The sequence below is a fragment of the Bubalus kerabau genome, chromosome 16 (assembly GCF_029407905.1).
Source record: "Bubalus kerabau isolate K-KA32 ecotype Philippines breed swamp buffalo chromosome 16, PCC_UOA_SB_1v2, whole genome shotgun sequence".
NCBI lineage: Eukaryota > Metazoa > Chordata > Mammalia > Artiodactyla > Bovidae > Bubalus > Bubalus kerabau.
The window spans coordinates 15,954,518-15,978,282 of NC_073639.1; the positions used below are offsets into that span (position 1 = coordinate 15,954,518).

General features: G+C 37.4%; 1 protein-coding gene across 34 annotated transcripts in view; it reads left to right on the forward strand.

Moving 5' to 3' along the window:
* The window catches only part of SLC10A7 (solute carrier family 10 member 7), a 312,501-nt gene that overhangs the window by 110,441 nt on the left and 178,295 nt on the right, over positions 1-23,765 (forward strand). The window contains exon 4 of one of the 34 annotated variants that reach the window (XM_055550425.1): positions 19,448-20,249. The exons of 30 other annotated variants lie outside the window; for them this stretch is intronic. In XM_055550425.1, the coding sequence (XP_055406400.1) occupies positions 19,448-19,479 (32 nt within the window). In that variant the 3' untranslated portion in view covers positions 19,480-20,249. Of the gene's footprint in view, positions 1-19,447; positions 20,250-23,765 lie in introns of those variants that run through there. 3 more of the 34 variants (XM_055550427.1, XM_055550419.1, XM_055550415.1) reach the window with 3 other exon arrangements.

The window sequence follows — 23,765 nt, forward strand, 5'->3', positions numbered from 1 at the left end:
TTTATAAAGAAAGTTTTCTCACTAATTCTCTGTGCATTGTTTAAGTCATCTCGCTTTGACTTCCGCTTTGAGCAACACTTTTCTAAGACCGTGGAAGCACTGCTCTCTAGAGTCATTTCTCAATCATTTCAGCAAAGAGGTGACTTAAAACCATTTGGGGAGGTCAGATGAGGAAATGAGCAGAATCAGGGGCTCTGGCAACATGACCATGTTCGTGTTTCTATCATTATAGTATTTTCTACCTGACACTTGTCTAGAAAACCAGTATGCCTGTGTGCCAAGCATGTCTGTAGAGGTAAATGTGTGCTGTATTGCTTGAGTAAGGAAGACCCTGTGATAGCTGTATTTTCATTCGTTTCTCAAACAAACTTTTATCTGAAGTACAGTCATTGTAAATAAAAAATGGTCTTTGTTACTTCATAAAAATGTATAGAATCCTTACCTACTCCATTACAGCAGTATAATGCTCTGTGCCGTCTGACAGGACTTGTGTAGCAAGTAAATGCATTAGTCACAGTGACCATTTTTCTTGCAAATTTGTGACATAGATTTAATTATAGGAATGACCAGCAACTTACAAATCTAATTTTGGTGGAGGCTGAGGCAACTTTTTTTTTTTTTAAATAATGATGGATTTTTTTTTAAAGCAATGATTTCATTACTATTTAAAGAAATCTACTGGTGTAGAACTAGCCAATTTACTGAAGTTATTTTATTACCCTTTAACAAAAGCCATGTACTTTCATTTTTATTTTTATTAATTATTAAAATGTCACCATTTTCAAACTGGAAAAGTATTTGCTGCTATATAGATTTAGGTAAACGTAAATAAATATAAATTGGGTGGGGGACGGACAGGATATTAGTAAAAGGCCCTTGAGAAACAGGATCTTAGTAGTTGGTTAAAAGCAGGACTATCTCCTGGATTTGATTCAGCCTAACTACAGAACTGTTTCAGTTCAGTTCAGTTCAGTTCAGTCACTCAGTCGTGTCTGACTCTTTGCGACCCCATGAATCGCAGCACGCCAGGCCTCCCTGTCCATCACCAACTCCCGGAGTTCACCCAGACTCACGTCCATTGAGTCAGTGATGCCATCCAGCCATCTCATCCTCTGTCGTCCCCTTCTCCTCCTGCCCCCAATCCCTCCCAGCATCAGAGTCTTTTCCAATGAATCAACTCTTCGCATGAGGTGGCCAAAGTACTGGAGTTTCAGCTTTAGCATCATTCCTTCCAAAGAAATCCCAGGGCTGATCTCCTTCAGAATGGACTGGTTGGATCTCCTTGCAGTCCAAGGGACTCTCAAGAGTCTTCTCCAACAGAACTGTTTAGTCCATAGCCATTAGTAGGAGATACCCACTAGCTATTAATACTAAATGATGCTAATCTGGTAGATGGTTCTCATTTCTTTGCTTTTGTTTCTCCAAGCTAAAAATTTACCATGATTAACTTGGTTATTAGTTATTAAGCTAATATTTGGGGGATCTGTGGATGATAGTGTGATGAGTCAAACAGTTACGTTTCCTGTCTTCATCAGCATTACCGATTCTTAAGGTGAGAATATCAAGTCCCAAGACAGGGCAAGGAAATGAGGTAATAATTTTCCACTCTTCATATACCTCTTTGACTCAGATCTCACTGCCTTGCCACGACAAATCTGCACATGGGCAAAGAAGCAGAGGACATCTGAGGTTGCATAAACTGTTTAAACTTGTGGATTCCACCAACCAAAAAGAACCTTCTCTTTAACTACTGGTCTTTAGGATGACAGCAAAGTTACACATCTAAGCTCCATTGTGGACTCAGGTTTCCGAGTAAGCATTTAGCACTTTTAGAAATCAATGTGTTGTTAGGAATGGTAGAATGTCATTTGGAATTAAGAAATCAAACTTTTTTAAAAGCTCAATTCACTGCATGTCATTGTGTGACCTTATATCAGTTTTATTAATGCAAATTAATAAGTAGTGGACTTCCTACTGTGTGCTAGGCTCTGGACTAGGTTTTAGAACTAACTAAATTGATCTAACTAAATGCACTGTCTTGGCATCAAGAACTGTAAAATTCTTGGATTTAAATGGCATTGTAGTGTGTTTCTCAAGGCAACTTGATTTTTAATCACCCCTAAATGATAATTTGGCCCCACGGAGTTTAAAGACCACTTATTTTAACTATAAAACTTCAAATAGAAGATTAGCACTTCCAAATACTCAAAAAAGCTCTTTTTTTTTTTTTTTTTTTTTTTTTTTTTAATTGCAGCTCCAAAGAACACTGGATTTTGTTTGGTTATCTGCCAATGTAGGTGTTTTTAAAAAATAGCATATCAGATTCTAGATTCAGTTTGGAAGTGTATCAGAAGCTGACTTGGAAAAGTACCTTATAATATATAACTTATTATGTGGGAACATTGTGTTAAAAACTAACTTCTTAAAAACTAATATAATTGTAGTATAGTTAGCCCTCAGTATCCTCACCTTCCACATCCAAAAATTCAACCAAATGAGATAAAAAAAAATATTCAGGGGAAAAAATAATGATTCCAGGAAGTTCCTCCAAAAAGGAAAACAAATTTGCTGTGTCAGCAACTATTTACAACCTGGTGGCTCAGAGGTTAAAGCGTCTGCCTGGAATGCAGGAGACCTGGGTTCGATCCCTGGATCGGGAAGATCCCCTGGAGAAGGAAATGGCAACTCACTCCAGTACTCTTGCCTGGAGAATCCCATGGAGGGAGGAGCCTGGTAGGCCACAGTCCATGGGGTCGCACAGAGTCAGACACGACTGAGCGACTTCACTTTCACTTTCTACATTGTAACAAGGATTTTATGTAATCTAGATATGCACTGGGCATCCCTCATAGCTCAGTTGGTAAATAATCTGCCTGCAATGCAGGAGACCCGGGTTGGATTCTTGGGTCAGAAAAATCCCCTAGAGAAGGAAATGGCAAACCACTCCAATATTCTTGCCTGGAGAATCCCATGGACAAAGGAGCCTGGCAGGCTATAGTCCACGGGGTTGCAAGCGTCGGACTCACCTTAGCAACTAGAGAGAGAGAGAGAGAGGTGAATTAAAGTATATGGGAGGATATACATAGGTTACATGCAAATTCTACATTATTTTATAGAAGAGACTCGAGTGTCTGTGGATTTTAGCATCCATGGGGTTTCTGGAACCAACTCCCTGCGGATACTGAGGGATGACTGCATATGTTTAATATATGAAGTCACCAAATCATTTTCCAAGTGATTATACCATTTTACATTTCTACTAGGAATGCTTGAGGAATCTAGTTGCTTTATTTGCTGGCCAGATCCCCTGGAGAAGGGAATGGCTACCCTCTCTAGTATTCTTGCCTAGAAAATTCCGTGGACAGAGCCTGGTGGGCTACAGTCCATGCGGTCACAAAGAATTGGACATGACTGACTGACTAACACTTTAACTTTTTATAGGTGTTAAGTGATATATCATTTTAGCTTTAATTTGTATTTCCCTAATGGCAAATGATGTTGGATAATTTTTTATGTGCTTGTTTGCCACCTTTGGGGCTTCCCAGGTGGTGCTAGTGATAAAGAACCCGTGTGCCAGTGCAGGAGACATAAGAGAGGCCGGTTCAATCCCTGGGTCAGGAAGATCCCCTGCAGGAGGGCATGGCAACCCACTCCAGTATTCTTGCCTGGAGAACCCCATGGACAGAGAAGCCTGTTGGGCTACAGTCCATAGGGTCACCAAGAGTCGGACATGACTGAAGAGACTTAGCATGCACCCATTACCAGAAACATCTGGTATCTGTGAAGATATATCACAGATATGTCTGTGGTATACATCTGTGAAGATACATCTGTGTATCTTCTTGAGAGTGTCTGTTCAAATCTCTCGTCCATTTTTTTATGGGGTTGTTTTCTTATAATTGGATTATGAATTTTTAAATATGTTTTTAACATTAGTCATTTATCAGATATATATTTTGCAAGTGTTTTCAGTCCATGGCTTGTCGTTTCATTTTCTTAACAGTGTCTTTCAAAGAGCAGAAGTTTTAAATTTTAATTGAATCCATTTATTTTTCTTTTATGGCTCATGGTTTTTGTGTTCTCTAAGAAATTCTTGTTTAGCTCAAAATCACAAAATTCTTTGTCTATGTTTTCTTCTAGAAGTTTATAACTTTTGCTTTTTACATTTGAGGCCCATGATTCATTTTGAGTTAATGTTCGTATATGATGCTATATGTGATTTGAGATTCATTATTTTGTATATGATTATAAAAGTTTAAAGTTCTAAGTTTATATCTGTCAGATGTGTCCACCTTTCTCCTTATGGATTGTTCCATAGTCTTTATACTTATAAAGCCCTTTCCTAGTCACAATGTCAGATAAAATTTCACATTTTTCATATTTATTTTTGGCTTTATAGTCAAAATGCATATATATGTTTAAAAGTAAAGCTTGTTGTTTCAGGGTTCAATAAATACAAATAACAGTTTGAAAGTATTTTACCTGATTAAGATATCATCGGTTAAAGAGGTCAGTTTCTGATGTTACTGTCCCTCCCATTGTTTTTTCTCCATGTAGGTCCATCTTTGTACTGATACTCTCATATCTACATAGTGACATATATGCTTGTCTCTGAAAATAATTAAATCAGTATTCATGACTGTTAAAAATTATTTCTCTGTCTTAGGATATTACCCATGACATTAATATAATTACTTAAGATAAAATTATTTTTTTGACATATAAATTGGAGATGTACATAGCAGAGTGATTGAAAATTATAGAAACCTCCTTTTGATCTCTATCAATTTAATTTGCAAATATTCAGACACATTAACAGCAAAATGTTTCTACTTGGAGGATTGTTGAGTAAGGTGAATAGCTCTCTTAGAGTTTTAAATAATAGAAGACTTTAAAGAAATAAAATGTATGATTTTAAAAAAACCTTGATCAATTTGATTTTAACTTTTCAATTGAACAGGCTGTAGTCATCAGGGGAAAAGATCTCTTCATGATAAGAACACGAGTCTTGGAAATTAAAGGCAAAATGTCACAGATCTCCAGACTCATGAGATGAATATTGATTCATATTTTACATGTCCACTGATGGTCATACTCTGAGTTTACAGTTTATACATCTTCATTTTCAAGAATCACATACTTGTTTACTTTTCCTGGGTAGTTTTTTCTGTGATGTTTCTGGTAAATAGGGTAGTTAAATTAAAGATGCCCACTGTGTTTATAGTTTTACTCTAACAGAGCTTGGTCTAGTGGTCACTATTTGTGGTTTAGTGTTTTTTACTACTCAGGCAATAATCTTACAAGTAATTATTTTCTAAAGTGTTTCTAGGTTTTCAGTGGAAAGCTTGTGTTCTTTTTATCCATTCACTTAGGAGGGATAATGTTTAACATTGCTGTGCTTCTGGTTATTCTCGGGAGCCAAGGCGATGCGGCTTGTCCTCTTTCTCACCATGCGCTGTGTCACCGTAAGATGAGCTGTCTTTGCACACTGCTTTCATATGCCATCCCTGCCTCAGTGCTTCAGTGGCTCTTCACTGCCACCGCCCAGCTGGCCGTTCTGGAGTTCGCTCAGTGCAACCCCACACTCGCGCTCTCCCTGGCACCCTCTTTCATTCCCATATTAACTGTGGACTCACTCTTCTCCTCCGTCTCCTCTAACATCTGGGCCTCCCACCTCTTTGCTTATACTATTCTCATCCTTTCCGTATCTTATCCATCTCTCAAAAGCTATCTGACCCTTCCAGCAAGTTCTGTAACTTTTTTTTTATGGTTATTTAGCTCTTGGGATTTAGCTTTTATGGAATTTAGCTCTTGGGACTTTCCATCTATATTGTAACTGGTTGATATAATGACAGTTAAAATTCTGACCTTTTCCCCACCTTTGGCTTTTCCTGTGGTCCTGTTCTTATTATTTTTTCTAAAATACTTCTCTTCTAATGGATACATTTATTATTTTTATTTTCTGTCTCCCCTTATTCAAATAAAAGCTCCATGAAGGCAAGTATTTTTGGGGGATGCTTTGGTTCACTTCTCTGTCCGTAGCACTTGTACCTGGAACATGGTAAGCACTTAAAAAGTATTTGTCAAATGAATAAATAGAAATCATTCAATGAATGTTATTTTACCTTTCTTCTTCATGTATCTAAAATTGTAAAATATATATATTATACACTTAAATGCATGCTCATTATTACACTTACATGTTAAATTAGTTTGACAAAAATTCCAATATCACTTTAATTGCTTATCCACCAAATTGTTCTTACTTATGTTAACATGGTTTTAAATTGTTAGCTTTTAGTCTTGATAAAACATATGCTATAGCCATAGAAATCTGTGTGGTTTTACATTCACAGTATTGGTTCAGAATGCAGAAGCAAACTCATTCCCATATCTAAATTTGATATTGGATAATTTGTAAGATTTTCTACTAATAACTCCCTGTGAGTAGATTAGGGGAGATTATCTCTATGTAATAGATTACCAACCCATATGCTATTATCATTCAAACAATTTATTTTAAATATCAGAAACTCTTCCATGAAAAATTGCTATTTGATTACTATATATATATTTAAAAGAGCTGGAAATTTATATATAAGAGAATATAATTAGTGATTGCATCATATAGGTTTTAAAAGAATTGTTGTACTGTTGGCATTAAGGAAAATGATTTTATCATTAAAGTTTATCCTTTAACAACTTGTGAAATATATAATTAAATTGACAAATGAGAATTAAATTTCTAGACAATGCTGAAAAAAATTGTGTACAAAAAAAAATTGTGTAATATCCTAGAGAAGAAGTAAAAATAGAAGGAAGTATGAAAAATGGAGGAACCAATTCAATGGTATATAAAAATGAGATCAAGTCTGTATCTGAGAGGCAACAGAAGTACTTAGGAAATAGAAATAGCCAAAAAAGGAAAAAGAAAGAAAGAAACCCAAGGTGATGGTGAGGAAGCAAATAGCTTGAACTTGTAATATGATATTGTAGCAAGTGAAAGCTAGTGCAGTTCCTTCTTCAGAAGCATCGTGTTACAGCCATCTGCACTTGATCTTTGTAGGTTCATGATTCGGAATATCGCTTTGACGTTGGTTTTATTATCTTGTCAGAGGTTAAAACTTGCTAACTGAGATATAGAAAATCATGAAGGTGTGCCTGGCTAGAGGAGCTTTAGAGAGTGAGTTATACCTCTATATAATGGAGAAAAGGAGAGAATTTTAAGATACTAAAGGAAGAGATATATAGTTAATCAGACATGATTTTTTCATGAGAGAGCTGATTCCATTTTCTTATGATAACCTAAAAACTACGTTTGTGCCATTTATGTTTGTTATAGTATCCTAATAAGCCATTTAGAATTCCTAATCAATGTCTCAGAGAAGGCAATGGCGCCCCACTCCAATACTCTTGCCTGGAAAATCCCATGGACGGAGGAGCCTGGTGGGCTGCAGTAAATGGGGTCGCGAAGAGTCGGACACGACTGAGCGACTACACTTTCACTTTTCACTTTCCTGCATTGGAGAAGGAAATGGCAACCCACTCCAGTGTTCTTGCCTGGAGAATCCCGGGGATGGCGGAGCCTTGTGGGCTCTGTCTGTGGGGTCGCACAGAGTCGGACACGACTGAAGCGACTTAGCAGCAGCAGCAGCAATCAATGTCTGCTGAGGTATATGAATTTGGAGCAGGACAGAGAGATTTTCAGTGTTTTTCAATAAATAAAATCAGCAATAGGAAAAATTATTTCTTCTTTACGGTCCCCTACACACCGCCCCCCCACCCCCGACTTTACTTTCACTTTTCACTTTAATGCACTGGAGAAGGAAATGGCAACCCACTCCAGTGTTCTTGCCTGGAGAATCCCAGGGACGGGGGAGCCTGGTGGGCTGCTGTCTATGGGGTCGCACAGAGTCAGACACGACTGAAGCGACTTAGCAGCAGCAGTAGCAACACACCGCCCCCCCACCAACATGTAGACTTATATGTTACTTTTTAGGCTCTTCATTAACCTCTAAATAGTTCTTTGAACTAAAGAGGAAAAAATGAGTAGAAATAATGAAAAGCATTAGAGAAATGTATGTAAAGGCTTCCTGCTTTTTTTCCTTTAATTCATAGGTGTTTTCCTTCAAAGATGGTTGGATCCTGATTCTGTATCATTATATGTCTCTATAGAATTTTGGATCCATATTTCATATAGTTTCAAGTCAAACAATTGTTGAAGTCCAAAGGTTAAATTTCCAGCTCTTAAAAAAATGGAATAAAAACTCCCACCAGTGTACGAGACAGCAAAAGAGACACTGATGTATAGAACAGTCTTATGGACTCTGTGGGAGAGGGAGAGGGTGGGAAGATTTGGGAGAATGGCATTGAAACTTGTAAAATATCATGTATGAAATGAGTTGCCAGTCCAGGTTCGATGCACGATACTGGATGCTTGGGGCTGGTGCACTGGGACGACCCAGAGGGATGGAATGGGGAGGGAGGAGGGAGGAGGGTTCAGGATGGGGAACACATGTATACCTGTGGCAGATTCATTTTGATATTTGGCAAATCTAATACAGTTATGTAAAGTTTAAAAATAAAATAAAATTTAAAAAAAAAAAAAAGACAAAAAAAAAAAAAAAAAACTCCCACCAGTGCAGACAAGTGGTTTTAAGAAAAGACGTAAGTGTGTAACAGAAAGTATTTATATTAGGAGAATACTTCCCTCTTGTAACAGAATGCTGGTTTTTGTGTGTCTGTGAAGTTTCAAGGTATATTTGAAAAGTAGCATCAAGATCTCTCTAAGGAGCAAGGTCAACAATCATCAGTCTTAAGATGAATCTTCATCATGTTTGCCTTTTCCCCCCAAATTCTATCAACATGATGCCACAATCACTAAGCGTTTATTAGTGACAAAAATTTTATAAACTAATGAAAATCTCAAGTAGCATTGTGCACATCTGGCTTAGTTTTCCTAGATATTGTTAATTTTTCATTTCTACATGGGAACTGTATCTAGTGAGTCACCTAACACATACTTTGATAGTGTTATAAAAATACAAACAAGCTATTAAAGAAGGGCAAGTTTTTCTCCTTAAAGAAGTTGGGTGCCATATAGTTTGTGTGTGGGGGGGGGGGGTTGTCATACAGTTTTAAAAGAAGTTTTTCTATCTCTGCTGTAAATCATACCTGATGCTTCAAAGATCTGAGATCTCTTTTCTTAGGTTAAGCTTTTTCTTAGCATAATGTCACCCCTAAGCAGAGTCATACCCAGTAGTAGTACAATTTTTTTTCACTGTCTATTTGAATTATCCATTTTTAAGATACTGAGTTCCTCATTGCCAGAGATCTGGGTGACATATACTTTGTAAAATTAGTATGGTCCTTTTTCAGAAACTGATTTTGAGGCTCCAGCTTGCAGGAATGAACTCACATTAGTCACACTTAGATATCAAGCAAATTGCCAACTTATTAATTGAGAGTGAGAAAAATAATTATGAGAAGTGCTTAGACACTTGGGTTGATGACTTCTTGCCTCATGGTTAAATTCACACAAGATGTTTAAATAATTTTACTTGGTGGGGATGGAATTAGAGGAAGGAGACATAGGTAGAGAACTCCCAGTTTGATTCTATCAGGCTGTTTTAAGTGAACGTGTCTAGCTCCACGGCCAGGATTATGTTGCCCTTGGAAACAGACAGGTCCATCATTTGGATCCAGGAATCTTTCCTAGATGGTTCTTAGGTATGTATTCTTTAAGGTACTTTCTCACTGCTTCCATTGCCGACTAGTTTCCCCTTTTATAGATTTACCATACCTTAAAGTGAAATCTTGCTGACGTTGAAACAAGCCTAATATTTTAAAGTGATTTTGCCTGTCTATTCTGTAAAGGCATTTCCTTTATTTCCAAGTTCAGAGAGGGAAGAAATACAAATATAAAATCCCATTTTTGTATCATCTATATAGTTAAACTGACTGAGATGGTAGTGATAAGCTACATGCAGCTGTTTAAAATTTAATTAGTTAAAATTTAAAAAGCATTCAGTTCCTCAGTCATACATTTCAGAGATTCAGTAACCACATGTGACTGCTAGTTGCTGTTATGAACAGTGCAGGCAGGATGTTGAACATTTTTATCATTGCAGAAAGTTCTACTGGACAATACTAAAGAGACGTTTCATTGACAAAATAGTTTGCAATTATCTATTTTAATATAATATGCTGTCTGATATCTTTATGCATCTTCATTTTTGTTTATTTATTTCAGTATAGCCAAACTTACTATTCCAATCATCTCTAATGAATTTGAAGTCAATCATATACACATGTTCAGCTGGACAGGGATTTTGTTGTTGTTAATAGTTAAGTATCCAGCACTTAAGTACTCTGTTTATTAAAGAGTGCTTATGAATTTCATTGGCTATTCTCCTTCAGTTAATGAGAGGACTATTTACTTTGAAATCTTAAAAAAAAAAACCTCATGTAGAGCCAAAACATTTTTAAATGTTGTATTATAATTTTGACTGTTTGAAATGGTAGATTTCTTTCTTTTTCAACAGTGTGCTATTTTGACAAATTAAGAAAACTCATTCAGAAATGCTGACAATGCCAGGAAAATAAAGAGCTGTCCTTTGGAAAATAGCATAATGTTGTAGCCAGGTGCCTGAAAGTCAATGCATTTTCAAGGCCTGGATATGATTTCATTTTTAACTTGTGTGCCTTCCTCTGTATTTAACAGTGCCTGTTCTCATGAAAATCGTAGAATTTTTAAAAATCTGCTTTCACCCCCTGCACATTTGAAAGATTATGTTCAATAAGACTTCTTTTGTACATAGTAGTTTAACATGGTCAGTGATTTCAAATTTTGGATTTTTTTGATTTCTTGATCAGTAAAATATATATATATATATATATTTGTTGCTGTTCAGTCGCTAAGTTGTGTCTGACTCTTTGAGACCCCACATATAGTTTCTACCTGTGGAATTTTTATGTGCTTGGTAGACTTGTGAAATAACTTCTTGGAGCGTATGTATCTACCCTCAAATAAATATTTACTCATTCATATTCTTATATAGAATTGTTCTTATCTTTAGACAAGGCCATTTTTATTGAGTACTTTCAAGGTAGTGGTTTCAGTGTAACTGCTGGGAGAAGTACCAAGAGGTCTCCAGGCACAGACCCTGCTCTCAGAGGGCTTACGCTGTAGTAATCAAATATATACAAAAATCCATGTAAAAGAATAGCTACAGTATGGACAATTGGGACTATTTCCCAGAAGGGATGGAATGAGAGGAAGTCTTTCAGAATAAACAGAATTTGAGAATATAGTGATGTTCATTCCAGGCTAAGGCTAAGGAGATCTTACGATTACTAATTCTGTATGCAAAAGTCTTTCTAGTAGGCTTAGTTAACGATGAGTTATGATGTTAACATCTTGTAGACGAAACCTGGTATAAGGCCTGGTCTAATATTTGTCATAGTTGACGATGCATTTCTGAAAGAAAGGTGTGTTTGATGTGAGAAATTTACAAATTCATTTATTAGATTTTTTAGTTACAATTTTACACATGATTAACTATAGTAATATTTTTTAAAGTAAATGTAAAAGATACATATATACACACAATAGTCTCTATATATAAAAAATGAAAATGGTCTCTACATATAGAATATTAATCTTTGCTTCCATTGAAAATAGTTCTTTTAAAAAAGTTAAATAAGTAAAGACCTCATTTACTTTTATCAATATTATTGACGTCTTAGCAGAGCCCTATTAAATTTGCCCTATGGTGTGGTCTCCAAATTATGTTCTACAAAACACATGAATTAAACAAAAAAAAAAAACCTGACGTTTCATAGAACTTATAAAGTATCACACATGATTGGGAAACAGTTATGCCATATAGGAGAAATTTTTTGTTCCTCTTTTTTCATTTACAGAACTATACCTTATATACCTGTTCCTTCCCTAGAGATTTTCTTATATCTCTATTTGCAAGGATAAATTAGATCTTGGTCTATGATTAGCTTGACTTAATATTTTAAGCTCTTTCCAAAAGCTATTTAAGGACATATCCATATCCATGAATTCAGCTGAATTACATTCAGTCGGGTGATGAAGAAAAGTATAAGACACAGTTTCTTTAATTTAAGAGACTTAGTGTAATGGAGGAAATGAGACAAGCAGAAGTAAAATACTAGGAGAAAAACAAGAAAAAATCTGGTCAGGTGCTTAAATGCGTGGTACCATTAATTCAGAAAGGGAGAGCAAGACAAGAGGGAAGCGATCAGGAAAGGGTTCCTGGATGATGTTCAATGTAAGATCTTGAAAATCAAGAACAGCCCAAACAGAAGGTCAGCCTGAGAGTGGCTGTGGCCTGCAAAGGCAGGAGCCGGGCCTGGTATGCTCGCTGTTCTCTTTCTTTATGTAGATGTAATGGTAAATTTGGGCTTCCCTGGTAGCTCCACTGAAAAAGAATCTGCCTGCAATGCAGGAAATCCCAGCCATTCCTGGGCCAGGAAGATCCCCTGGAGAAGGGATAGGCTACCCACTCTAGTATTCTTGGGCTTCCCTTTTGGCTCAGATGGTAAAGAATTCACCTGCAATGTGGGAGACCTGAGTTCATTCTCTGGGTTGGGAAGATCCCCTGGAGAAGGGAATGGCAACCCACTCCAGTGTTCTTGCCTGGAGAATCCCCATGGACAGAGGAACCTGTGTAGTCCATGGGGTCGCCAAGAGTCAGACATGACTGAGCAACTAAGCACAGCAATGGCAAATACAGTGCCTTGTATGTAGTAGATGATCAATATGTAATGAACAGGGACTTCCCTGGTGGGCCAGTGGTTAAGACTTCTTGCAGTGAGTGCAGTGGGTGGGAGTTCAGTCCCTGGGCGGGAAGCTAAGATTCCACATGCCACAACATCAAAACATCAAAACATAAAAAACAGACAAAATACTGTAACAAATTCAATAAAGACTTTAAAAATGGTCCACATCAAAAAAAATCTTAAAAAATATGTAATGAGTAAATAAATGAATGGGCAGTTGTAAGCAAGATAAAGTAAAAAGAGATGTTTACTGGACTAAGCCAGTTCTTGTTGGTGACTGGCGGAAATGATGTGAGACAGGTTCACGAAGAGCCTTGAATGGGAAGCAAAACTTGAACTTGATACCTGGTGAGACATGACCGAGGCATCTTCTAGGAGTGTACCCCGCTGGAAATGGTGTCTTAGGAGCAGAGGCCTGGCAGCAGTGTGCTTGTCGGTGAGCCTGTACGTGAAAGACTGATATATACCACTCTGAGTATAAACCAAGAGTGATGAATGTCCTGGCTAGAGCCTTTGAATTTTCTGACAAAGAACCACAAACACAAAAGAAAAAGGGAAATTTTTCTTAGCCATTTATTACATTACTTAGACAACTAATATTAATGGAGTGCCTACTATATGAAGGCCCTGACACAGGCGCCTCATCACCAAGCTTTGAAGCCAGGACCCCTACTTCCAAGCACTGTTAAAAGGATTCAGTAAGACCAAGTCTCTGAGACGCTTAGCAGGGTGTCTGGCACATTAGCAAGAATTATAGGTGGTAGCTGCTATGATTATTGTATTATCTAGCTAATTTTAGACACCCTGACGCTCCTCGTCCCTATGGCCAAAACCCTCTACTATAATCCTGTATTAAGACTTTTTATCTAGTCTCTATTCATTTTGATATTTGGCAAAACTAAGACAATTATGTAAAGTTTAAAAATAAAATAAAATTAAAAAAATAAATAAATAAATAAATAAAAACATCAACAACATTTTTAAATTAGAGACTCTGAAACTTGTGCAAGGCAGATCAGATAATGTTAATGAATGGTGAGGACGTCTCTCTCAGCTTCAGCGGTTGTTAACTCAGCTCACTGTTTTCCTGGTCCAGTTTTTCATGAAAGAGTTTGGAATATCTTTATGACAGAAAGACCAGGAAGCACAAGGAACATAGGCAGGGGACTCAAATATTTTAGGATTAAAGCTGTGGTGGTGTGAAGGAAAACGGAATTTAAGCAAGGGAATAATTTTGAGTGAGATGATTAAGTTTGGACTGGTACCTGTTAGTTACATGGTAGTATTGGGACATCCAAAGGCTAGTGTTCAGGAATAGATATGGGTGGAATCTCCTTTCCCTTTGTGAATGCACAATACATGGGTCTTAAACTCATAAAGATTCTTTGCGGTTGACCGTTAATTCCCTTCCCTCTTTTTTTTTTTTTTTTAAGACTTCTGATCTCATCCTTTCTGTATCCCAGTCTCCACCTCTCTTCTGCCACTCTTATACGTTTTTGGTACATTTTTAAAATCTTATTTTTCTATTAATTGTGTTTGTTTGAGTTCATTGGGTTATAGTTTATTTTTTTCTTAAACATGATTTGGCCCATCTGACAGTACTTTGAGTCAGTGATGATTAGGTAGTGAATAAATATTCAAATGGGATGGATAATAGCTTCAATTGTGATTTTATAGTGATTTCAGCTCACTTCTTTCAAAGTGTAAAGCAGTATCACAGCCAAAGTTCCATTCATCAAAGGGAGACATAAAGAGATGCCACTGATTCCTGAAATTAAATAATACAAAATTAATAAATTTAATATATAAATTAGTGTCTTTAATTCTTTTTTTAAGAAGTACTCAGCTTTCAAAATATCTCTTCCTATTTCACTTTGAAAATAGTGTAAACAATTTAGCTCATAGACCAAAACAGAGATCCTATTATTCCTTTTGATGCATAGGTGTCATGACATTAATGCTAATTTGGGTTATGTGTATTCATTGAGAGTAAAAATCAGGCTCATTTTAGCACCTGATTTAAGCCTGCAGCAGACTTTCATATTCAAATTAGGAATTGAGAGATGTGTATAGAAAGTGGAGATATATGTGTCTCGGACCTACTTCAGCTTTATAACAGGCTCATAATTATTAGCAATGGGATCCAGGCTGTTAACACTGGACACTGTTAGAATGTTCCGTGATAATTTATAGGGTTGATTACTCTAGCCTCTAGTGGAACCTTAGGAAGAAGAACAGCAAATGGTAAATCTTTGTGGTGGTCCCTGGAGTAGCATTTCAGTTTGAGACTCTGAGTTATGTGGGTCTCAACCTCTTTTCCTCCACTGGCCTTTCCCGTGGCTCGTCGTCAGCATCGTCATCTGTTCAGATCATGCCCGGTCGGAAATCACCAGTCCCCGGGGAGGAGAGAGTCGGGTGAGCCCTGTTATAAGCACACTCGCTGCAAACCTTTCACCTTGCTGTCAAGGTGACAAATGTTTGTCCTTAAGGGAACACTGGAGGTTAAATCACCAGTGTTTCTCTCACTTATCTTCTTTCCTGTACTACCCAGGCTCTTAGCCAAATTTATAGCTGAAGAATCTCAGAAAATTAGGCTCATCATAACCTTTATGCACCTAGTTCAGAGATACGTTTTGTGTAGGCTCAAAGTACTGACTACATTATGCACTGGGGGCTGAGTAATTAGAGTTTCATAAAAGTTGTTGTATAAGTACATTTTCATTTCAGGGCTTATTCAGAAGGAAGTAGAGACACAGACATAGAGAACAAACATATGGACACCAAGGAGGGAAAGGGGAGATAGAATGAATTGGGAAATGGGATTGATATATGTACCCTGTTGATACCATGTATAAAATAGATAACTAATGAGAGCCTACTGTCTAGCCCAGGAAACTCTGCTTAATGTTCTGTGGTGACCTAAATGGGAAGGAAATCCAACAAGGAGGGAATATGTGTATACATATAGCTGATGCAAACCAGTCAATCCTAAAGGAAATAAGTCCTGAATATTCTCTGGACTGATGCTGAAGCTGAAACCCCAATACTGTGGCCATCTGATGTGAAGAACTGACTCATTGGAAAAGACCCTGATGCTGAGAAAGATTGAACGCAGAAGGAGAAGGGGACGACAGAGGATGAGATGGTTGGATGGCATCACTGACTCCATAGACATGAGTTTTAGCAGGCTCTGGGAGTTGGTGATGGACAGGGAAACCTGACATGGTGCAGTCCACGGGGTTGCAAAGAGTTGGACACCACTGAGCAACTGAACTGATAACTGATTCACTTTGCTGTACAGTAGAAACCAGCACAACATTATAAAGCAACTATACTCCAATAAAAATATTTAAGAAACATGAAAATTTTGAGAGATAGTGTCGGGAGCTTTGCAAATATAATTGTGATAAGGCGAGCAATGCATTCTTTTCACAATCAGTGTGTGTTAAAGGTGTATACATCCTCGCACAAAGAAGCATGAAACCATGGATTAACCCTGGAGATGGAAGTTGCTTTGGATTTTTACAATTCTTTTTTGGCCCATTCCATTCCATTCTCTCTCAGTCGTGTCTGACTCTTTGCAACCCCATGGACTGTAGCCTACCAGGGTCCTCTGTCCATGGAATTCTCCAGGCAAGAATACTGGAGTGGATAGCCATTCCCTTCTCCAGGGGATCTTCAGAACCCAGGAATTGAATTTGCAGTCTCTTGCATTGCAGGCGAATTATTTTACTGTTTGAGCCACTAGGGAAGAGACCCTGATGCTGGGAAAGATTGAGGGCAGGAGGAGAAGGGGGCAACAGAGAATGAAATGGTTGGATGGTATCACCGAATCCATGAACATGAGTTTGAGTAAGCCCGGGAAAAGACAGGGAATCCTGGTGTGCTGCAGTCCTTGGGGTTGCAGAGTCAGACATGACTTAGCGACTGAATAACACAAATACCATTCTCTGATGGCAACCCACTCCAGTATTCTTACCTGGAGAATCCCCATAGACAGGGGAACCTGGTGGGCTACAGTCCTTGGGATTGCAAAGAGTCTCACACAATGGAGGCAACTTAGCAAAGCACATACAGCAGTGAGAATGATCTTGAACGATCTAAATTGGTGTGTCATTTTCCTACTTAAAATCCTTCAATATCTCTTGGGATAAGTACCAAAATTCCTTATATGACTTACAAGGCCCTGTATGATCTGTACCTTGCCTCCTGCTTCATCCCATGCCACCTTCTTCACGCTCAAGGCAGCTTCCATATAAACATACTTGAGTGTCTCTAGTTCATTCACTCAGTGAATACTTTATATTGAGCACATACTCTATACTGAGGCTACGCAAATGTATAAAACAGACAAACACTCATGGAGCTTACCTTTCTAGTGAGGGCATATGATAACTAAAATGTATAGATTTATGACTAAACATATATATTTCATATAATTATTATGTATTAGACTGTATTATATATTTTAGTTGTAAATCTATGTATTTTACTTATATGTCATATAGAGGAAATGGAGAAAAGTAAAGCAGGAAGGGAGAAAGACAAGAAACTAGAGAAATTGCAGTTTTTTAAAAGGTGATAAGTGACAGTCTCATTTAGAATGTTTAAACAGAAACTTGAAGCAGGTGAGGGAGGAAGCTATGAGAATATTTTGGGAAATAGTGTCTATATAAAGAGAATGTCCCCTGGGGGAGGGCCTGGCAACCCACTCTAGTATTCTTGCCTAGAGAATCCCATGGACAGAGGAGCCCGGTGGGCTATAGTCTGTAGGGTTGCAAAGTGTCAGACATGACTGAAGTGACTTAGCATGCACTCATGTATAAAGAGAATGCACGCAAAGTGCAAAGGGCCAGACAGGAAAAGAGCCAGAATAGGGAGGGCAATAGAGATAAGTTCAGATATGTAAAGGGGGCCAGATTATATGGTTAGGGCCTTTGTGGGCCATTGCAAGGTTTTTCAGTTTAAATCTAAATGAAATGGTGTATTAGTTAATTTGAGCTACCATAACAAAATGCCATGGATGCAAGTGTATCTACCTTGGGTAGTGTTGTGCAGGTTACATGAAATATTCTTCGTAAAAGGTTTAATAGAGTGTCTGGCACATTGGTAAGTAACAAAAACTAGCTGTTATTACTTTCATCAGAAAAGTCCATTGGTTTGTCCAAACTTAGCTAGCCGGCAATGAGAAGAAACTCAGCTAGAATCTGTCCCTATTATTTCACATGCATTCTACTTTCCATTATATCATGAAGCTGAAGGAGTTTCATTTTAAACCAGAGGATAGTTCAAGTTATAGAAGGCAGTCAAAGTTTCTTTCTTTTAAAATACTCTATAATTTGAACTTTGTAGTATTGCATCCTGATGCACATTCCTTCCTTTTAATGGGATTTCCCCATGTATCTGGTTTTTCATAAAGTTTAGCTTTGTTTCCTTGAAGGAGTCCTAAAGTTTGAATATCCTTTGAATTATTAAATGATTCTTTCTCTGGAAGTTGCTTAATTTCTTTCTATTGTTTTCTCAAGTATTCACTATTTACTGTTTTCACTGGGAATGAAAATACTGATTTTAGGACTATTAAATGAAGACTTTAAGGAGATACCTTCTCCCCCTGTAGAGAAGTTCAAATGGTCCTTCAGGATCCCTTTCCATTCAGTCTGGTAGAAAATTTTTAAATTCATTTCTTTAAGAAATTTTTATATAGTTTTAACTGTATGCCTAGGACTAAGACAGATATTAGGAATATAGTGGTAAATTAGTCAGGCATAGTCCTTGTAGATGAAGTTTACATTCAAGTCAGGAAAAGAACAATAGATGAAATAATCACATTCTAATTTTAGTTATGAAGGAAAATAGCAGAATGATGATAAAGCGGAAAATGTTCCCTTTTAGTCCAGTTCTTTCCTCAACTACTCCCCATTTTTCCTCCTCTCCTAAGATAATTTCTTTAGGAGAGAACCTCGTTCTTTTAAGCTTTTTTACTTAAATCATCCAGATGAAGTTGTTTAATACAGGATGAATAATGTGAGTAGCTGACAAAAGGTAGTCAAATTTGACTGATGTTGATATATACAAAACTAACCTAGGTCACCTTATGCATGCTAAACTAAAGAGTATAATTTTCTGAAGGGAAATTGAAGTATAATTGCTTTGCAATGTTGTGTTAGTTTCAGCTGTACAACAAAGTGAATCTGCTATTATGTAGCAGATTCCCACTTGCTCATCCCACCCTGCTAGGTCATCACAGAGCACCTAGCTGTGCTAGACAGCAGCTTCCCACTATCTAGCTATTTTACACAGGAGTATCATTTTAATAACAGCACAATAATAAGTTTAGAAGAAATATGTTACAAATGATTTTATCAGTCATTGCATTTAATTTTTTTTTTTTTTACTTTCCTTTGCTCCTAAAACAGATACTCATTGCAGAGAAATAGCAATGCTGTTATTTTTGCTGTATAAAATTAATGTTCAAAGATGTGTACAATAAGTAATGATGATTAGTAACTTGTTTTTAAATTATTTTTGGAAAAGATAAAGGAAAATACCTTTCAGAAAATCGTGTGAGTTCCTCCCATCTCTTTTAGGCCAAGTAATTATATTCTATCATGCTTTTTTTTTTTTTTTTTGGTAGAGCGACAGAGTGAAGATAAAAGACAGCCATAGAGATAACAGCCTACTTCACAGCTGACTGAAGCAGGTGTTAGAAATGCAGATGAAGCATGTTGACTAAAGACTATACAAATTTGAAGTGAAAATACCGCTGGTCTGCATGCAGCGTTCTGCACATATGAAGTTTCAGGCAGTTCAATTATTCATTGTATTGTGTGAACTAGTTCAGGAGTTAGGGAAAAGGTGCCTTTTACATTTAAACTGTTTCTTCCCCTTCTTCCTTTTATCTGCACTTGACAAGCAAAATGAACTTCATTTTGTAAGTTTTATTCCTGCAAGTGAATGACTTACATTTCTGTATGGAAAAAAAAAAAAATCTTAGAACAGATAACTCACAGGTTTAAGGGACACTATGAAACAACAGAAACTGGAAATTGTTTTTCTTTTTCATGTTTGTTATAATCAAAGCCACTAAAGACAAATAAATGTGAAAGTGGCTTTCGAACTGTCATTACCATCAACCTCACCATGAAATATTTCTTAAGTGCCTGCATATGTGTCCCTTATTCCTTACTGGATAAGAAGGCTTAAGAAAAATAAACCATTTATTCTCTAATCTTATAATTAAGGGTCTTGATTTTTAAAAGGTAGAGCTGCGATATTTTTAAGCATTTACTACGTAATTTTAAGCAGACTTACATTTTAGGGGAAATACCACAATTCATGGAATTATTTCTGCCTTCATTTTGGTTCATTTTGTTTTTTGGTCTCAGGGGTTGGTTGACCTTGCTACAGAGTACTGCACTGATACTAGACTGATACTGGTGTCAAAACACCTGCTTTTTGTGAACTCAGAGCACTTCAGGACACCCAAAGAGGCTTTATTATGTTTGTGTTATCACGTTTATGTTTTATTCCTCGACATAGGCAGGAAAACATAAATGCCTCATTTTAAAGGTGAAGAAGCTAGGAACAAGAGATGTCCTTCTGTCTTTCTTCTTTCCTTCTTCCCTTCCTTCCTTCCTCTGTTGAGACTCAATGTTTCAGAACTGCTGAAATTTTGACGCTGTCTGTGCAAATGTATAGGTTTAAGATATCTTTTTTTTGGCTCCAAACACAAAAGGCTTCAGCATACCTGCTTTGTGACCCCTAGGTAGCAAGTTGGCTGCTGCAGCTTCGGGCACCATGCCTTTGTTCAAGGTAGTGTGGAAGGGGAAAGACACTGCTGGGAAGCTTTCTTCTCATTTCTGCCCTTTGTAAGAACAAACATTCCCAAGAGGTTCTCAGCAGACTTGCTCTAATATTTCATTGTGATCTCAATCACAGGGTTACCGCTCGCTGTAAGGAAAGGAGACAAATTGGGTATCAGAGAGAACAGAGTTTGGCTTAGACCTATGCCTCTTGACCCCTTCCCTTCATGACACACATAAGGAATGCAACATCCTAGGGGCAAAAAGAGTGTTCCTGCTGCTCTAGGTCCTGCCCCTTCTGCCCTGAGAGTTGGGTCAGGGGATGAATATCTTCTGTATCTATGGTACATTTAAGACTCATATTGGTGGCACTTCCCTGGTAGTCCAGTGGCTAAGATTCTGTGCTGTCAGCACAGGGAGTCTGGGTTCAATCCCTGGCCGGAGAACTGGATCTGACATGCTGCAACTGAGAGTTCTCATGCTACAACTAAAGATCCTGTATGCGGCAATGAAGATCCAAGATCCCACGCACTGCAAAGACCCAGCACAGCCAAGTAAATAAGTAAATAAATATATATATTTATAAGAATAAAGCGTCTGCCTGCAAAGCAGGAAACCCGGGTTCAATCCCTGGGTTGGGAAGATCCCCTGGAGAAGGAAATGGCAACCCACTCCAGTATTCTTGCCTGGAGAATCCCATGGACAGAGGAGCCTGGTGGGCTACAGTCCACAGGGTTGCAAAAAGTCGGACACAACTGAGCGACTTCACACACACACACACACACACACACACACACATACATACATATATTTTTGAAAGACTCATATTGGTTGGAAATGACTAGTTTGAACTACTCATGAGACACATTCAGGGTTAGACATGTTGTTCTAAAGAAAACAGAGCTCTGTTAGCATATAAGAGGACAGAGTGGCCTTTAGGTAGCCAATTATACAGTCTGGCACAATAGCTGTTTGCTTAAATAAGTTATATTTATTTGATCTTGGAATATACTGTGTTTGGATATGAATAAATGTGTATCTGTTACTCTTGGAAGTTACGCCCCTCCCCCTGCCCCCCCCCCACCGCCCCTTTAATAGTGAAACTTGTATATATGCTGTGAAAGAGTCTTGGAGCTAGAAACTTGACTTCTTTTTTTCAGGCATACTTTCAGCCTCACTTGTGATAATATGACTTCTGCATACATTGCGTTATCTTGGCAGTTTGTAAAGAATCATGAAAATGAACCAAGTTTATACATGAGAGACCAGAACTGCATTTTAGGAAGGGCCCTAGGAACCAGGCACTAAGCAGATCAGCGGCCGTTGGCTGCTTACATGTCAAACTGCCAAGGCTGCTCTGTCAAATTATTAGGTCTCCAGTGTGGTCACTCGGAATCTCCTTGGAAGTTATCTGTAGCTGAGAGTGGAGATCAGGTAGAAGCTGCACCAATAGTGAGTTTTAGAGGCTGACAAGGCTGTATTCTGCAAAGCAGTAATGAAGAGTTTATGGATAAGGTGAAACCTACAGTGAAGCTCTAATTCTTCTATCCTGCAAAAGAAATAGATGGAGTGCCTAAGGTAGAAACGGATTGGTTTGCATATTAGGTATTTAGTGATAGTCCTAAAAACCAAATTTCCTCTAGAGAAAGAACTTTTTAGCCTGGAGACTTGGAGTCCTAGTACATTCTGAAAATTTATACTCAAAATGTATTCTGTAATTGTATATGGGTTTTTCTAGAGAGAAAGGCCATAGCTTTCATCTAATTTTCAAAGATTAAAAACAGAGAATCTGTTGAATGCTTAAATAGCCCAGACTTGAAGCAGTTTTCCAGGTCTCACTAGAGTTATTTTGAGAGAATTGCAACTTCTAATTGTTCTACGACCTGATAATCTGTTTAAGCAGTAATTTCTCTTTGATGTGTATGGTGCTTTACAGTACGTGCAGTAGATGGCATAAATGGTTTTATGGTAAAGGTATGTTTTTCTGTAAAATATCCATCAATTCAGAGTTCACAAAATTCAGTTTTTTCTCTTGAGGAAGATAAAATGTGTTGTATGAGATGACCAAAATTAGGCAGTGTTTTTGTATGCGATGTTGCAAAGAAGCCATAAAACTCTTTTACCTACAACATTAGGTAGTGTTAAGAGTAAACTAGTTATAATAGTCAAATGCTTAATTATTAGTCCTTCCAGAATTTGAATACCCAAGGTATTTTGATATTTACCTACTTAGACTTTTTTATTTTATTTTATTTTTTTTTTTTAATTTTATTTTATTTTTAAACTTTGAGGTGAGGTGAAAGTGCTCAGTCATGTCTGACTCTTTGCGACCCCATGGACTATACAGTCCATGAAATTCTCCAGGCCAGAATACTGGAGTGGGTAGCCTTTCCCTTCTCCAGGGGATCTTCCCAACCCAGGGATTAAACCCAGGTCTCCCACATTGCAGGTGGATTCTTTACCAGCTGAGACACAAGGGAAGCCCACCTTTAATCATGGCAAAATAGCGATAGATGATAAATAGAAAAATATTTATTATATCTATAATATCTATTATAAAATAATTCTCAGTTCTTCATCGCCTTCAAAGTTACTCCTACCCTTTTAGATATGTGTGTTTAAGTAATTTCCCTGCTGTGGATGAAGCTGACAGCATTTTCCAAATTGATTTTCAATCTGTAATATTCCAACCATACCTCAAACCTCGTTAAAGCTCTTTTCATCATTTCTGTGACTCCATTAGTTATGGCAGCATCTCAAAATTTAGTTTTCTCTGTAAATTTCATTATTGTGGTTACCAATTCATTATAAAATGATCAGAGGAGTAGGAGGAAGGGAAGGGGAATTGACATATGAGGACAAAGTGAAAGATTAGGACTCTTTGGCCTGCAAAGTAGAAATCTATCAAATCATGAATGGCACGGGTAAGGAGAAATTGGACCAAGATGCTAGATCTGGAAATGGGAAGATGGAAGGAAATTCTTAAAACTCTCTTGAAATATAAGAAGTGGAGCTACCTAACAGGGACAGAAAAGTAATTTTTAAAAGCTTGGGGTGAATTTATTTTCAAGCAAAAGAAAAGATGTAGCAGATCTTCCTGTACACTCTGAACGTATCCTAAGTAATTGTAAATGTTAGTATGCTAAACAA